The 17780-nt window shown below is 44.6% G+C and overlaps 1 protein-coding gene across 5 annotated transcripts in view; it reads left to right on the top strand.

Moving 5' to 3' along the window:
- Positions 1–17780, top strand: part of LARGE1 (LARGE xylosyl- and glucuronyltransferase 1) — a 596040-nt gene that overhangs the window by 490038 nt on the left and 88222 nt on the right. For all 5 annotated transcript variants that reach the window (XM_082348930.1, XM_082348932.1, XM_082348931.1 and 2 more), the window contains exon 8: positions 17329–17441. In XM_082348930.1, coding sequence (XP_082205056.1) covers positions 17329–17441 — 113 coding nt within the window. The remainder of the gene's footprint in view (positions 1–17328; positions 17442–17780) is intronic.

The raw sequence follows: 17780 nt of genomic DNA, 5'->3' as shown, positions 1-17780 counted from the left end.
GATTGCTCTTCTTTTTTTAAGGCTGGATAGTATTGCATCGTGTGTGTGTGTATACACATTATATATACATACACTGAGGAAACATTTTCTTAATCTTCTTTTATAGATGTATATCTATCTCATGTTGTTCTTTATCCATTCATCCTCAAAGGACTTGTAGGTTTTTCCATATCTTGGCTATAATGCTGCAGTGAACATGGTGTGTAGCTATCTCTTCAAAATACTGATTTCAATTTCTTTGGAGAGTTACCTGTGTTACCTGTGTGAGGCGATGGATGCATTAATTGTCTTGATCTTGATAATCATTCTACAACATATATGTGTATCAGATCATCATGTTAGACACTTTAAATAATACAGTTATGTGTCAATTATTCCTCAATAAAGTTAAAATAAAACAAACCTTAAAAAAAGACTGAGGAGCAATTGCAAGGGATTATCACACATAAATGCCCAGATGGAGAAAGCCCTTGGGCTACCTGTCGGGACGAGGAGGTGCAGGGATTCCCCTCCAGTGGTTTGTTTGCACCTCTGTCCTCGTCTGGATTACCATCCTGTGCTTTCCCTGGGACTGACAGAACCCGGCAAAAAAATGTGAGTGACATCATCGAAAAGGAGAGCAGCCGCCTCCTAGTCATCTCCTTGAGATCTGTTCCTGTCAACCACCTTTATGCTTAGACATCCCCTCCTCCCCCGCCCCCACCTTGTCGCCCTGGGCCCTCAATTGCCCAATCTCCTCTTACAGCGTATGTGACATTTCTCCACAGCAGGTCGGAGGTATCTGAATCAGAATGGCGAGGCTGATCCTGAATTGGTTAGCAGTAGCAGAGCCCTGCGGGACCTGCTATAAGGAAGGGAATCTCAGCTCAGACAATTATCCGAGAGAAATGGCTCAAGTTGCTGTCCTTCCCAGAGAGGCTTTGCCGGTCGGACCCACGTGTATTCAGCGCAGACTGAATGCCCAGCGCAGTGCAGGCAGGCTTATTGTCAGCTCTGCTCAAGGGGACAACAAAAGCAGTAGAAAACATGACTCCTGTCTTCAAGAAAAGCCTAGCATCAAGTTGCAGCAGCAGCAGATGTACTGAGGAAACATTTAACCCTTAATCTCACTCAGAGTCGATTTCATATCTTCCTAAGGAATGTTTAACTGTTTACAGCAGGGGTTGGTTCATGCCAGATTTACCCACCACCTGCTTTTGTTTGTCTCAAGAGAGGAATGGTTTTCACATTTTTTAACAACTGAGAAGAGAAATCAAAAGACAAGTATGTTTTGTGGCGCATAAAAATATGAAATTCTAATTTCAGTGACCAGTAATGAAGATTGATTGACACACAGCCACACCTTTCATTTTTGTTTTGTCTGTGGCTGCTTTGGGGCTAAAACTGGCAAAAGTTGAGTAGTTGCAACAGAGACTTTTTGGCTCACAAGGCCAAAAATATATAGTCTGGCCCTTTAAGAAAAAGATTACCAGTGAAAGCTTGCAGCTTAGCAGAAAGAACATAATTTGGGGAATCCAGACTTGGATCAGGATCTTGCCTGTGCCACTTAGCTTTCCACATCAGGAAAATGAGAATAAGAAGACATCCTTAATAGGCTGTTGTGAGGATTAAATAAGCTATTGTAAACATAGCACGGAACCCAATGATCTAGAACTAGTATAGATGCTCTATAATTATTGGTTACTTTCACCCAACTTAGTTGTTACGCAAATATGATTTCTTTCCTAGGCACTGAAAGGACAAAATTGCATGAGATCTAGTCCTGCTTTTAACTGGAGAGAGACGTCTCCAAAGATAAAGGGGAAAGGAATGGAACTAATGTCTGGATGTGATCTGTTAAAATCTTTACTCCCCACCTATGAGGGAGATGGGGAGGGAGGGAAGAAAGAAAGGAGTTACAGGTGTGATTACTCCCTAAAGTAATTAAGCAGGATTCTGTGGTTGAGGATATCAGGGACAGACCTCTCTTGAGGAGATGTTCTAGCTGAGACCCGAAGGGTGCATTGGAGCTGGCCACGGGCCTGGCCTGGAAACAAGAACCCAACAGCCCCAGTGGGGGCACGGGCTTGCCTTGTTCTGGAACTGACTGCAGGGTGAGGGGCAGGAGAAGCTTGAGGTGAGACTAGGAATCAGGCAAGAGCTTCCTGGGCCGTGATGGGATGCTTTGGAGTGTGGAGTTTGTTCTGTAACACAGTGGTAAAGACAGCCCCTAGCTGAGAGCGTCAGTGATCTTTTGTACATTACTAATTAGTAATAATGACTAGTGTAAGATTAATTCCTATTTATCATTCCTCGATCAATACTAATTTTACAGGACCCCCCCCTTGCATTTCAATAAGCTATTTATTACTGTGCTTTGCTTTGCCTACCCATGTCTGATCCTCTCTCCAAATGTTCATATGATTGTAGGACATCAAGGGACACATTCCTAATTCTGTGTTCCAACTGTGACTTAGATGGCTAGGGCAAAAGGGACTTCCAGTAGCCTTCACTTATCATTCGGTATTTCCTAGAGAGGTATTTATCACTACATCATCTCCCCGCCCCTCTCTCTGGCCCCTCATGGCTCCTTCAACACACAGATGGGATAATCCAGATGGCTCTGGACTGTGGAGCATGGCCGTTCCAGCACCTTCTACTGCTTTATCTTACCACACTACTCCCCCATTTCCTCCCTTTTTTGGAATTATCACCAAGAGGTACCTCAAAATCTTTGTATAATTAAAGTAAAAAGCTTGTATTTGAGGAAAAAATCCACAGGAGTAATTCTGCACAGGGTAGAATATTCCCCAAGGTAAACTTGCCTCTGGAGAGAAGAACTGTATCGTTGCCTCCATTTCACAGATTAGAACAGAGAAGTTAAGTGACAGTCCCAGTGTCACACAGCCAGGAAGCGTCAGAGACCAGATTCAGTCCCAAGTCTGCCTGACTTCAGACCCTAGCTCTTTGCAAAACCCTCTACTTTGGCTCAAAGGTAGCAAGTGGGCTAAGGAGATGGGCCAGAGAGAACTTCATGATGCAAAGTTTGTGGCACTTCTGGCTATGATTGGGAGATGGACAGTCATTTAACACAAAAACAGTGTTTTGACTTCCTGGCCTGATTTGTCCTGGCTCCACCCATCCAGGACGAGCTAACTGCACTGTACAGAGCCTCTAGGATCTCTGTTTTTAACCAGTTTATTTGTGTGTATCAAAGCCCTTTTTACAATTAGCCATTCAGCAGATATTAATTGAACTTCTGTTAGGTACCTCTGGGCAGGTCCTCTGTCTTATTTCTGAACTCATTCATTTATTTTATCAGCTCAGTTGTAAATGTCCTCTGGGTCTGTCTGCCAGGCCTGCCATAGGGATGGGTTCTCCTGCCCTGGAGAACTCACGAGGGGACCCCAAGCAGCAAGATGAGTAGTGTAAGGGAATAGCTTGTGGGTGGAGAAGAGACACGTGGCCAGCTGTGCTGCAGGGTCCAGGAAGGCATCCAGAGAGAAGGCTGGGAAGGACGAGGAGCAGAGAGAGTAGGGGGTAAATGGAGGCAAGAGGGAGAAAGAGCAAATTATATTTAGCTCAGTTAGAGCTCAGAATGTCATGATTTTTTTTCTTCCAGTGTTATAATTGACATACAGCACCGTATAAGTTTAAGGTGTAGAGCATAATGATTTGACTTCCATGCATCATGAAGTGATCACCGCAGTGAGTTTAGTGACCATCCATCCTCTCACATAGATACAAAAGAAAAAGGAAAAAATATTTTTCCTTGCGACGAGAACTCCTAGGATTTACCCTCTTAAGTTTTGCATGTAACATACAGCAGTGTTAGTATATTTATCTTGTATATTACATCCCTAGCACTTACTTATCTTAAAACTGGAAGTTTGTACCTTCTGACCACCTTCATCCAATTCCCCCTCCCCATAGCCCACACCTCTGGTAACCACAAATCTGATCTCCTTTTCTATGAGTTTGGTTGGTTGGTTGGTTGGTTGGTTGGTTTTTAAAGTATAATTCCATGATTTTAAAGAGATTCATAATTGTTCTGAAGAGATCCAGTTATAAGAGGGCTGGGGGGAAAAAAAGTAAGCACAGTTTAGGATGACTGCATGCCCTTAAAAGCCAACAGCAGGAGGCCAGCAAACTCCTTTATTTTCTGGTCCCCCCCCCTCCCAATACAGAGTCCATCCATCTGGGATCCTCCTGGGTTATCGTGATTCCTAAGAGTCCCCCGGAACAATTGCTGGGAGGTACAGCTCTCACCACGCCTCCCCTCCCCCACTTAGCAGAAGCAGAAATTTGTTTCTGGGGAGACATCTCACCCTGCATTAAAGAGCTCCTTAAAAGGATAAAGGGCTTGGTTCCACTTTCCCCCACCCCCTTCCTTCTTTCTGTTACTGGAAAAGTCATCAAGGGAAGGGCACTGATCACTCTTGCCCAAAAGCTTGAACCAGGGATCATTTTGCACGTTCTTTGAAATGATTGACACCACAAAAAAGCTGGGTTTAGTTCTCCCTTCTCTTTTCCCAGCATGCAGTGCACACCCCGCTAATCCAATTTGGAGGAAATCCTCTCCCATGAACGGGACAGCCTGTAGGTTTGCCACATCAGGCTGGCAGAGAGCGGAGAGCACATTCATTCGTGAAGGTTCAGACCCCAAAGGGTTACCACGGCCTCCTTGCCTGCCAGATTCACTTTCTAGTAGATAGGGCCCTTTGTGTGCCCACGGGAATAATGTTACTAGTGCTAGCTAACATTTATTGAGCAGTTGTTATGAATGTGATACTTCAAATGGATTATTTACTTGTTTAACGTTCACAGCAGCCCAAGAGGCAGGCACTCCTCACCATTCTGCAGTATATCAGCTCACTCAGGGCCTTTGCACTTGCAGCTGATTCTGCTGGAGTTCTTGCCCCATTATCAGCGTGGCATGCTCCCTCCCGCAGGTCTTTGCTTAAATAACATCCCCTTCTCAGAGAAGCCTTCGCCAACCACCCATTGAAAATTTCAACAGGTCCCCCACCTGAGTCTTCCTGCCTTTCTATGCTCTATCATTATCATCATGTATCATCTGTATGTTTAACCTACTCACTTTGCTTATTGTCTGTCTTCTTTTCGTGTAAAGCCTCCATGAGGATAAGGATTTCTGTTTTCAGAATGGGTTCTGGTACATAGGAGACTCTCAACAGGTATCGATTGAGTGGAAAAAAAAAATGTAATATCACCATAACCATTTTACAGGCTAGGAAAGAGAAGTCTACAGACATTCGCACACGGGCCCCAGGTTCTATGGAAAATAAGTAACGGATCCAGAATTAATCTTCATCTCGGGCCTCCAAGTCTTTACAACACTTTAGGGCCAGCACTCAACCAAATCCAAAGCCTTCTCTAGACCTATGGTTGTTCTAGGAAACAAGGAGACAGAACTGCCTGCTCACCCCATTGAAGTGTCCCCTTGAAGTCGGCTTTGGTACAGTAGGGATTCGCATTAATAGAAGAGCCATCTCAGCCCCTCCTCTGCTCTGGACACTTGCTTATTGAGATCAACTCCCCGGAAAGAATTCACTTCAGTTCAACACACGTGTAGGTCATTATGCTCATCTTGAGCAGACCAACTGTGTGTTGCCGATGGTGTTGGAAACTGTGGGTACAGAGGCCGTGAGATACGTGGCCACCTGTACGTATCTGCACTCACTGCATCTTAACGTCGCTGGCGTAGACTGGGTTACGTAGTGCTTTTCGGCACCTGGTTTCCTGTACTAGTCACATCCTACTTCATCTTATCAACAACGGTATTAGAAAATGCATGGGCTTGGGAGCCGGATGAAACTGTGTTTGGGTTCTTACTTACTAACTTCTCAGTTACTTACTCAGTATTTCTGGGATGTTATAAGGAGTAGAGGTGATGGGCATCCCTAGCACGGTACCTGGGGCCCCTGCCTGGGGCCTGGCAGGTACCTAGTAGTGGGCTGCTGCCAGCTTTGTTAGCTATCAGTGTTATCATTTATTTTTGGTCAGCTTATGAGTGGTGGATTCAGTGCCTACAGGTGAATAGGAACTTAGTTTGGGTTTTAAAAAAACCTGCCCCAGGTAATAACAGTGGCACTTATTTAACTGAAACTAGCCTTTGTGTGCTGAGGGGTCTCCTTTATCTTTTTTCATCATTATCACAGTTCTATGAGTTATTATTTATACCTATTTTACAGAAGAGTACACTGAACCGCAGAGCAGTAATCAGGTCACCTAACCAAGGTCATGCAGCTAGTAAGCACGGAGCTGACATGTGGATTGATGCTGGGACCTTTAATCTTTGTGGTCAGATCCCCACGTAATCCTAATATGGGACTTGAGAAGTGAATCTCTTCTTGCTATCATTCTCAAACTAGTCAAGGAAGCAACAAAAACTACCAAAGCTAGAGTCCAAAGACTTACATTCAAGTCCGTATTCTGCCATTTGCAGAAGCGTCCCGACCTTAGGGCATTCAGCTCATTCCTCTGAGTCCTGGTCTCCCCATTTATGGAAGATGAAGCGATTGCCCTAGATGATGTCCAGGGGTCCTTCCTACTGCACAGGCCTCTGATTCAGAGAGACAGCCCCTTCTTTCAGCCTGCTGCAAGCCTGCAGAATCAGCCACGCTGCCATTGGAGTCAGAAAGACCTCGATGGAAACCTCAACTCTGCCGCTCATGAGCTGTACAACCTCAGTTTCCTTACATGTAAAAGAAGCGTAACCATCCCAATTTCACAGGGGCAGTCAGGGGATTCAATGAAATAACATACATGTAAATAGTCAGGATCCCATCATCTTATCAGGTAATTCAAGGTATTTTAATGAAGGGACTGTTTATGGGGTGGACAGCACTGAAGGTGTCGGCAAGGAGACTGAGGCACCAGAGACCAGCAGAAGCGGCAGCTGTTACCAGCTCTGGGCCAAGAGATACGTGTTAGTTTCCTAAGGCCGCCATAGCTAAGGACCACAAACTGGGTGGCTTAGACGGCAGGAATTTATCTTCTTACCATTTTGGAGGCTGGAAGTCCAAGATCAAGGGTTGGTTCCTTCTGAGGCCTCTGGCCTTTCCTCGTGAGATGGCTGTCTCGTCCCTGTGTTTTCACACGGCCGTCCCTCTGTACCTGTCTGCCCAGGTTTCCTCTTCTTATAAGGATGCTGGTCCTACTGGATTAGGAACCTCCAATGACCTCATTTTAAGTTAACACCTCTTTAAAGACCCTACCTCCAAATATAGTCACATCCTGAGGTCCTGGGTGGGGGGTTAGGACTCCAACATATGAATTGGGGGAGGGGGGCACGGTTCAGCTCATAGTAAAATACAAAGAAGAGGTGCTGCTGCCAGACACCAGTGAGAACTAGAGCCGTGGAGGCGGCTTCCCAGGGGAAGCTGCAGGGGCAGGGGAGACAGGCCCCGCTGGAAACACTGCCCAGACTCGAGAGCGCGCAGGGAGGATGGCACCCTCCTTCCTCCCGCCCTCCAGTCTGTCGCCGTGCTTCCGACGGGGAACCTGCCACCAGGGATCCCAGGAGATTCCGTCTGTGATGGTCGCGAGCTCTGCATACCTCCCCGGATGTTCTTTCAGCGCCTGCTTGTTCCTCGTGTGCGTGAACCATTGAATGATGAAAAGATCCGTAGTGTGCCCTTCCGTGTGGGTTCACTTTGTTTAAGCTGGAAACGGCAGGAACGCTTGTTGCCCTTCCACAGTCCATTAGCTCGGCGTTCAGTCGGGCTCTAGCGCACGTGCAGCGGGTCCGCACTGCCCGGCCAGCCGAGCCGTCTCACCCTTCTTGGTGAGCAAATGAGACATCATCTTGTGCAGTGACGCATCCAGCCAGGCCGGTAGGGAGATGAAGGCTCATTATTTGTTAAAAATTAAAATCTCCATTCCAGCAAGCCAGGCAGCAGATCTGACTTCTGTTCAGGGAGTAGTTATTTTTCAGTACCTGATAGAAAGCCCGTGGGGCTGTGGACCCCCAGGCAGGTTCTGTGGCGCTGTGCTCGGCTCTTGCATCTACCTCTGGCTTTTCTGAGCATCAAAACATGCTCCGTTTTGTTCAGTGGTCATTTTAAGATCAACACCTTGGACACTCTATATTTTTTCCCTATACAGATCCAGAAAATACTTTCTTCAAACTGAGACAGGCTGGAGAGTCTTTAATAACTACCTTAACTACAGTAGGTTTGCACTCAACAGAAACGCATACAAATGACGCCAAAAGACATGTTGTTCAAGAATGTTTATAACAGCTTTCAAAACTGGAAGCATCCCATGTGTCCGTCAGCAAGGTAACGGATAACTAGGGTGAGATATATTCATAGTGTAGGTAACGATACAGAATTAAATGAACAGACTACAACAACATGCAGTCATGCAAATGGGCTTCACAGAAATAATACCGAGCCAAAAGGCCAGTTATAAGAAGGGTGAATACTGTATGATTTGATTTATATATAATGCAGAACCTGATAAAACTGAACTATGGTGTAAGAATTCAGGATAATGGCAGGACAGTGGGTGTATGTGTGAATATAAGGGGGATTCTGGTCTGTTCATGATGTTCTGTTTCTTGGTCCAGGTTCTAATTACAATGGTGGTTTCACTTTGTGAAAGTTCATCACGTTGTGTACTTAGGATCTGTGTACTTTTCTGAATGTATATTATACTTCAATAAAAAGTTTACTTATGAAAATCTTGGTTAAAAAGTATTTGCCAGCCACCAAAGCCTTTATGTTCTCAGTCCCATCACAGTTCTGTTCAGTGAGAGGAAGAGATATGGTACAATTCTGTTCTCTTAAAGGACCGCTCCCCATGACATGAGATCTGAACGCACCTCCTTTTAAAAGAACCAACCTTGCTTGCCCAGAACACACCTCTCTATTTCAGTGCCCACAGCACCTCCAGATGCTTCAGAGCAGGGACCACTGTGTTTTCCATTTCTGTGTACCTAGTGCCTGGCGCATAGAAGTCACTTGATGGACATTTATTGAGTGAATTAATGAGTGAGTGAGTGACCAGCCTTTTATAAGGTCTGAGCAGCCCTTTATACTCCATCCATCCACACTTTCAGAAATCCCAGCAAAGTCAGGGAAGGCTTCAGGTGGAAGGATTTCCATTTTCTCTCTCTGATAAAGAGCTTTTGAGAAGAAAAAACACTTATAAATTAAAAGGTTCTACTTTCGCTTTTTATGATCAAAAGTGAGTCCTAGGTAAAATCAGCAGGGGATTTTAAAGTAAGTGAATTTTAATAAACTCACCTTCTATGGGGTCATCATGCATGAGAAGAGAACTCTAGTGCTTCAAAGCGGAAGAGAGGAAAGTGGAAATTATGTGGGTCATTGTCATAAGCATTTCCAGGATGAGGGCCGGCGTCTTCCCCAGAGCCTCCTGTGTAGCCAACCACTCAGTGCCCACTTAAAGTTTTGTTTCTCTGGTTCAAGCCAGTGAAGCCACAAGAAATGCTAAAGGACCAAAGAATAAATCTTCATTTTCGTGTATCAGCCCTTACTGTGCAGGTGGAGAGCTGAGAAAATGCAGGTGGAAGTGAAGGGAAAAGCAATATTCTACCAGCTTCCTGGGGGAGAGCAGGAGCGCGGGGAAGAGGTCCTGGTAAATAAGTCTAGGAAATGTTGGATGTGGTAACCACCTTTGAGATTCGCCATGCACACTGATAAAACCAACACTTTAACTTTATTTAACCCACCATCTCCTAAACTTATTTAACACAGCTAACCCTGCTTCCCACAACACCTATTAGCATCCTGCAGAAGGCCGTGAGGAATAAAAGGTTTCATCTGAAACCTGCTCTGAACTGGTCTGAAGGCATCAGGTAGCCACTTTGGACCTCAGTTTCTTCTTCTGAATTAAGGAAGCGCGTGATCAGAATTGACCAAGTCAGTTCTAGCCGTATTCTTTAGCTGGCTCCATGGAAAGAAAGAAAGAAAACAATGGCAGAACCTCCTCTTAAACAGCAGGTTTTCATAACATGAGCTTAAGGTTGTCCATTCGCTGAAAGGGTTTTAAGGCGTTCTCCTGGCCTGCAAGAGGTGGTCCAACGCAGGCTGAGAGGTTGTGGACTCAGATGCAGAAAGAAGAGGACTTCTGTGCCGTGTGGGAGGGAGAGTTGATATAAGTTAGCTCTGGAACAGTGTGCTGATTTAAATATTTCTTGACTGCACCCCATGGTCCCTTATACCGGGTTAGAACCCACCTATGCGAGCAGCTTCAGTCACACAGGGCCACCCTGCCTCTCCCGGCCTTGTATGCTTGGTCTCTCCCGGGTTCTGACACATGCAGTCTGGTTCTGGCCTGTGGTCTTCAGAGTCCCCCAAACATTCACATTACTCTTCCTCCAGGAGCTCCCTGACTTGTTTTGGTTTTAGGTCACCGATTCAGCAAAGTCTCGCCGTATTTACTATGGGCATGTACACAGACACACACGCACACCAGGAGGCAGCGTGGCGTGGCTGAAAGACCACAGGTCTAAGAGTGAGACTAATTTTGCCACTCACTAGCTAAGTGCGAGCCTTAGTTTCTTCATCTCAAAAATGGGGATAATTCCATCGACCTAGCAGGCTTGTCGTAAGAGGCAGAGGTCATCTAGGTTGCGCACCTTGTCGTTAGGATGCAGCAGTTGCTTAATAAGTAGTAGGTGGCAGTCATCAGCATTGTCACCGCTTTTAGTCTGTCCTCCCTTTTACAGTTGCATCGATAAAAATCAATATCTGGCTCATTTTTTTAAAAAAGCATTATTTTCTCTCTCCACATCCACGTCCAGCTTCCTTTCCCTGCCATATTGGCTACCGAGATGTTACTACATATTCAGTTTGGGGAAAAAAATTGTCCTCTGATCCACAGATGAAACAACGCCCTTCCTCTGGACCAGATGTTCACAGGAGAAGCCTTTGATTTTTAATTTATTTATTTAGCGTTGGTCTCTTAAGCTCCCAGCACAGCAGGAGAAGGTAAGGCTGTGTGAGCCCCACGCATCCCAACCAGCTCCGTTGGGGCGGCCTTTCAAGTTCAAGGCATTTTTGCCTCTGTGCAGAGTGCTGGGGCTTGCGCCATGCTCCCAGACCCCAGTGGCAAGTATGGAAAGGGCAGATCACGCAGCAGCAACGGCCAGAGTCAAGCTTTTTGGCACCCCTGTCCCCCTGACAGCAGGGAAGCAGTGTCAACGTCTGTCTGGGGGCACTTATTCCAAAGCCAAAGCTGTGTTGTTTCAGCTTGAAAGGGTCCAATTTCAGAAGGAGCCATTTTCATCATTTTAACTAGTGTTCACTTAAAAAGCTTGTTCCCGCATTGCGTGTGTGCACATGATTTGTATTAATTCGAGTGAGAATCAAGTAAGTTTAATGAGTGATAATTAGGTAACCTTAATGAAGAAATGTATAGTTTCTGTAACTGTTATTTACACACTTTTAGGTACCGCTTCATATTTCCAAAGGCCTTCACAATCGTTAATTAGGGTATCTCCCCAGCACCATAGGAGTTAGGTCAATAAGTAGTTAAGAGTTATGTTTCCCTAGAAATGTTGTTTTTTTAGCTCTTGTACAATCTGGGTACGAACTCCCAACCTTTGAAGAAACAGGCAGATTCTCTTATAAGTACATATTCGTGTGATTATATTTAACAGCTTAAACAGACTGCTTAGCTGCTTAAGAACGTAATTTGCTCACATGATTGTTCTTGGGGTGGATTTTCTTTCCATCAATTTCTTTTCTTCCTGTGGGTTGTACCCCTTAGTGGCCACTTGCAGTAACCCCAAGGGACATCTTAGTCATGCTGGTGGTGACACCCTAAGTGACTATTGACAGAAGACTAAGAAGCAATATGGACCTGGCAATATGTCACAATTATTAAATTTTTTTTATTTTTTTTATTTTTTTTAATTTATTTTTGGCTGTGTTGGGTCTTCGTTTCTGTGCGAGGGCTTTCTCTAGTTGCGGCAAGCGGGGGCCACTCCTCATCGCGGTGCGCGGGCCTCTCACTATCGCGGCCTCTCTTGTTGCGGAGCACAGGCTCCAGACGCGCAGGCTCAGTAGTTGTGGCTCACGGGCCCAGTTGCTCCGCGGCATGTGGGATCTTCCCAGACCAGGGCTCGAACCCGTGTCCCCTGCATTGGCAGGCGGATTCTCAACCACTGCGCCACCAGGGAAGCCCCTGTCAATTTTTAAGCGTCCAGTGCATTCTACACGCACAAGGAGATTTTTAGAGAGACCAGTGAGTTCAGGCTCATAGAGGAGTTTTTGGGTATGGACATTTATTCTCAATGAATATTTCTCAAGTCAGCAGTATTGAGTACTGTTCCTACTGTACTCAGTACTTTTTTTTTTTTTGATGTCATAGAATCTTTACCTCAAGATAGGAAATAATAAATCATGGCATATACCAGATGCTTTGAAAGATAAAATTTTTAAGTCCTTATAATCATCTTGGAGTTAATGTGGGATTGTCCCCTTATTACAAATAAGGAACTGGGGCTCAGGATCCCAGTGACTTTTTTAAAGAGATATTGCAATAAGTGATCATATCAGGACTCAAACCCAGGACTTATGTTTCCAAGTCCAGCACAGTTTTCCTGTTACATACAGCTCCCTTCTGTGATAGCTGCAAAAATTCCTGTGTTCCTGGAATTCATTCTACTGCATCAGTGTGAGGATACGGGAATATTTATTACACAAATAACCTGTGGTTAATTATAGATTTATGAACAAAGACAAATGCTAGACAACTTTATGCAGCCTCTTTTTAATTGTCTTTTTTGAGAGAAGAGAGGGAAATGGGTCATTACCTTTTAAGGTCTGCTATTCAAATGTGTTAGAAAAGATCTACTGCCTGATTGACATTCACAGCCCTGGAGGGAGAAGTCTGTCTGGCCTGACCTTCAGCAGGTAATCCTCTGCCTCTTTCAGATTTCAGTTTTGACATTAGTTATTTCGGGAAGCTTTTCCCTAATGCTCCCCCCACACCCAGATCACAATCAGTTCCCCTGTCCCCGGCTCCCATGGTTCTTCACACATCTCCTATCTGTCACTGTTTTCCATTTTCTTGGTTACCCATCTCCCTTCCCTGTTAGGCCTTGCTCCCCAAGAACAAGGACTGTGTTTTACAAACTGCTGAGTCCCCAGTTAACCCAGTGAATAGAACTGTAGGAGTTACTCAAAAGGTACCTCTAAAATGAGTTGTGTGTACATTGTATTTCAGCATCTCTATGCGCTGCAGTGTGCTCACCACCAAAAGTTTAGTTTCCATCCATCACCCTACAGTTGACCCCTTTTATCCATTTCACCCTCTCCACCTTCCCCTCTGATAACCACGACTCTATTCTCTGTATCTATGTGTGTATAATGTTGTACACATGAAACTTATATAATGTTATAAACCAATGTTACCCCCATCAATTTTTTTAAAAAACAAATTTCAGTTAGGTTGCACATAGTAGGTGCTCAATAAATAACTGTTGAATGAGTGAGTAAAAGAAGAGATGTGAAAGGCACTTTAAATGTAGACTCCATGAGTCTCCGTGATGGCCTAAATTGTAAGAGAAAAGGAAAATGGGGCAATTCAAGATGTTTCAAAACAAATAGCACCATCAACACAGCAATCCTTGTACAACATAGGAGGCTGTACCCCTGCTGAGCGCTCAGAAGTGTGCCCAGTGAATTGGGATTAGGATGTTTATTGCAGCATTGTTTATAAGAACAGAAACATGGGAAACAGCCAAAATGTCCTTCCGCAGCGGAATGCATAAATAAATTGCGGTGTAGCTATACAAGGAATGAATAAAGTGTTACAATGAATAAACTAGATACTGAAACCGTAACATGATTAACTCTTTTATTTTTTTTTTTTTAAGAAATTCACGTTCTTTTATTTATTTATTTATTTATTTATGACTGTGTTGGGTCTTCGTTTCTCTGCGAGGGCTTTCTCTAATTGTGGCAAGTGGGGACCACTCTTCATCGCGGTACGCGGGCCTCACACCATCGCGGCCTCTCTTGTTGCGGAGCACAGGCTCCAGACGCGCAGGCTCAGTATTTGTGGCTCACGGGCCCAGTTGCTCCACGGCATGTGGGATCTTCCCAGACCAGGGCTCGAACCCGTGTCCCCTGCATTGGCAGGCAGATTCTCAACCACTGCGCCACCAGGGAAGCCCCATGATTAACTCTTAAAAGCCATAACATTGGGTGAAAAGGTAAGTTAGAGTAGAAAATATGCACTGTGAAACATACTGAAAACACCGTATATTGTTTATTAATATATGCATAGAGAATACAAATTAAAAAAACATGCAGGGAAATGAAACCCAGTCACTCCAGGATACTGGTTACCCTTGGGAAAGGGAGGGAGGGCTACAGTGAGATGGAGGAGCTTCTCATTTACCTGTGACATTTTATTATAAACAGCAAATGTGGCAGTATATTAACATTTATTAAATCGGGATAGTAGGTATTTGTCATATTAGTTTCTATACTTTTCTGTTAGTTTGAAATAGTTCATGCTTCTAAAAATTAAATTAAAATCACACAAAGGAGAAAGTTGGGTAACTGGGAGAAGGACCCTACATTTCTGCCTTTAGTCTTCTGTTCTGGACCACCCCCCCACCACCTCTTTTCAACTAGCCTGGCAAACTATATGAAGTCACATCTGCCACTTAGGACTTGCTAAGTCTTAGCACCGTTTAAAAGCATCAATTCTCAGCTCAGTCTCCAGAGACTGATAGATCTACCATTGATGCCTCTAGAGGCTTCAAAATGTGCATAAGTATCTTTCGTCATTGTTCATAGTTTCTGCATTGCTCATTTTTTCTATATATTGGAGCATCTAGCTCTAATTCTAAATCTAATTAGCATTAGTTTCTGCAATAAGATTTAGTGAAATTCTCTTTCATATGTGTGACTGGAATCTATTTTCTTGAATCCATCACTACATTCTCTTGTTTTGTAACGCTGTCAATTTTTCTTTCCTTTCTCCCCCAAAGAAGCAATCAAATAATACCCTTGTGGTGAATTTTGCTATTTCTAAAATTCCTCCCGTGTTTGGAGAACACTTTCAGTGGTGTGCTGGACCTAACTCCCCCTAGCTCAGGAGGGCCAGTTGTGTTCAGTCCTTCCCAACTGCTTGTTTGATGATATCACATCAGTAGCTTGAAATCGGCCACAATGAGAGTATTTACACCATGGCAATCAGCAGTCACTACAAATCAAGGTTTGGGGTGTTTTTCCCCTGAAGAGCTAGCTGGTGGTTAAACATTTACCAGCCTACCACTAGGGGGCGTGGCAGTTTTCTGAGTTTGCAGGGCAAGTAGCATTTTCCTCCCTTTACCCAGGTAGAAACCAAAAGTCAGAAAAGGAGAAGGGCTTGGCCTGAGTCACAGAACTCCCCAGAGGCATTGCTGGGGCTCTGGTCTATGTTGTATAGCTGAAGAAGCACCAACTTTGGAGTCAGGCAGATCGGAGTTTGGATCTCGTAGAGCTGCTGTTGTACTGTGAACCGTTCAAGTGTCTGACCCACCCGCCCCCCTCAGTTTCCCCACCTGCAAAATAAGGATGACAATATTTACCTTATCGATGTGCAAAAAAACCTAACAAAGCACAAGGGAGATATGCAATAAATATGATTTGCCCTTCTGGCTTAAAAGTTCAGATCTCTGTGTATTATCCCATTCTTCCCATAACCATATATATTCTATTTCAACTCTCTCTACCTGAACAAACACCTTTCACTAAATAGTGAATATACTTTTGGGCTTCCCTGGTGGCGCAGTGGTTAAGAATCCGCCTGCCAATGCAGGGGACACGGGTTCGAGCCCTGGTCCAGGAAGATCCCACATGCCGCAGAGCAACTAAGCCCGTGCACCACAACTACTAAACCTGCGCTCTAGAGCCCGTACTCCGCAAAAAGAGAAGCCACCACAATGAGGAGCCCACTCGCCGCAACTAGAGAAAGCCCACTCGCAGTAACGAAGACCCACTGCAGCTAAAAATAAATAAATAAATAAATTTATTTTTTAAAAAATAGTGAATATACTTTTTCTCCAAGTATGTGCCACTGGAATAAGTAGAAAAAGGTCTCAGTGTTGACATTTATGTGTGATTTGGGGAATCAGTTTCTTTCCGACAGTCTTCGAAAATGTACTAGGTATCAACTAAGATCATTTTTCAGCTGCCTGGAGTTTTCTCCACTGACTGTTCTGCTGAGCCAAGCTTCCTGAGGAGGATTGATTTGGGAGGCCATCGGGGCCACAATTCCCTCCACCAAAGTAACTGCAGTGGCCTGCAGGGACATTCTCTTGGCTGTTCGTGTTCTGTGCTCTGTACTGTCTCTGCATGTTCTCACCGACCTGGTGATAGGCATTTGCTCCTAAGCCATTCAGCTAAGCCAAAATGTATTTTTCTTTTTAGACTTTTACTAATGTATTTTTACCTAAATAATACATTTAGTTGTTTTTAACATTTTAAAAAATACAAAGGTATATACAGTGGCAATTTCCCTTCCTAGACAGTCCGCCCTTCATTCAGGTCCCTCCCCATGAAAACTAACCCCACAAAAAAGAAGATGGAAAGGAGGAGGAAGCAGCCTCTGACTATTAGTTTCTTATGAACCCAAAGGCTGTTGGAGCCGCATCTTGAACACCCAGCATCAGCAGAGCCTTCACCATAGTTTCCATCTGTGTTGATTCTGTTGGACCAAAGAAGTCTGTTGAAACCAGGACTACTGCAACGAGCTCATATGGCTTATCAGTAGGTATAAAGCAAATTGGCAAAGACATACCCAGGATAAAGTCAGAGAGGATCTGCTTTGTTTCTGTAAAGATAAATGGCATATGTTGTATAAACACCATCCATCAGCTAACCCTAGGTAGGTTGTCATATAGCTGGAGAAAAACATCGGAGAGAATCTATGCTTACAGGTGATGTACTATGTGTCAGGTGCAGTGCTAGGCTTTTTTTTTTTTTTTTTTTTTTTTTTTTTTTTGGTGGTAAAGTAAACATAACATAAAAATGCCATTTTAACCATCTTTCAGTGTGCAGTTCAGTGGCATTTGGTGCGTTCACGTTGTGGTGCAGCCATCACCGCCATCCGTCTCCAGGGCGTGCTGGGCTCCTTCGCCCATCTCACTCAGTCCTTGGGACAGCTTCTGAGGTCTGTGTTAATGTTCTCCACGCAATGAGGATATTTCAGAGAGATTGTTTACGTCTCATCCTGAGTACCTGGCAGAGCCTGGGGTGAATCCAGGCGTGTTCATCTCCAGAACACGTGGACACGCGTGCCTGGCTGTCTCTCTTACTGTCGTGTTTTTCCTCTCTTCCGTCCTGTACTGTGGTCTAGGGGTGATCCTGCTGCTTCTGGACAAGCTGCGGAAGATGAAGTGGGAGCAGATGTGGAGGCTGACCGCAGAGAGGGAGTTGATGGGCATGCTCTCCACATCCTTAGCTGATCAGGTGAGTAGCCAGCTTAGAAGGTACGGTTATTCCTGAGCTCCCTGGCGCTGTTTCTCAAAATTGGCGAGTGGCTGAGTCTGCATTGTTTTTCCAGATCTGTATGACTGCTTACTTGGATAGATCTGCCTTGTACTTGCCAGCCTCAGACAACAGCACTCCCCTTAGTTCATTCCCCTTGTTCGCTCGTGTGCGTGTTCTGCAGACTTGCCCTGCATATGGTGCGTGCCAGGGAATATGTTCAGAAATAGGATTGCAGAGATACATGAAGGGCACAGTCCTTGGCCTCAGAGAGCTCACAGTTTATTGAAGAAGAGTCATAAGTAAATGATAAGTTGGTGT

Source organism: Balaenoptera borealis, assembly GCF_965194805.1.
Source record: "Balaenoptera borealis genome assembly, chromosome: 13".
NCBI lineage: Eukaryota > Metazoa > Chordata > Mammalia > Artiodactyla > Balaenopteridae > Balaenoptera > Balaenoptera borealis.
Note: the sequence above shows the minus strand (reverse complement) of the source record. Positions and strands in the feature narration are given on the sequence as shown.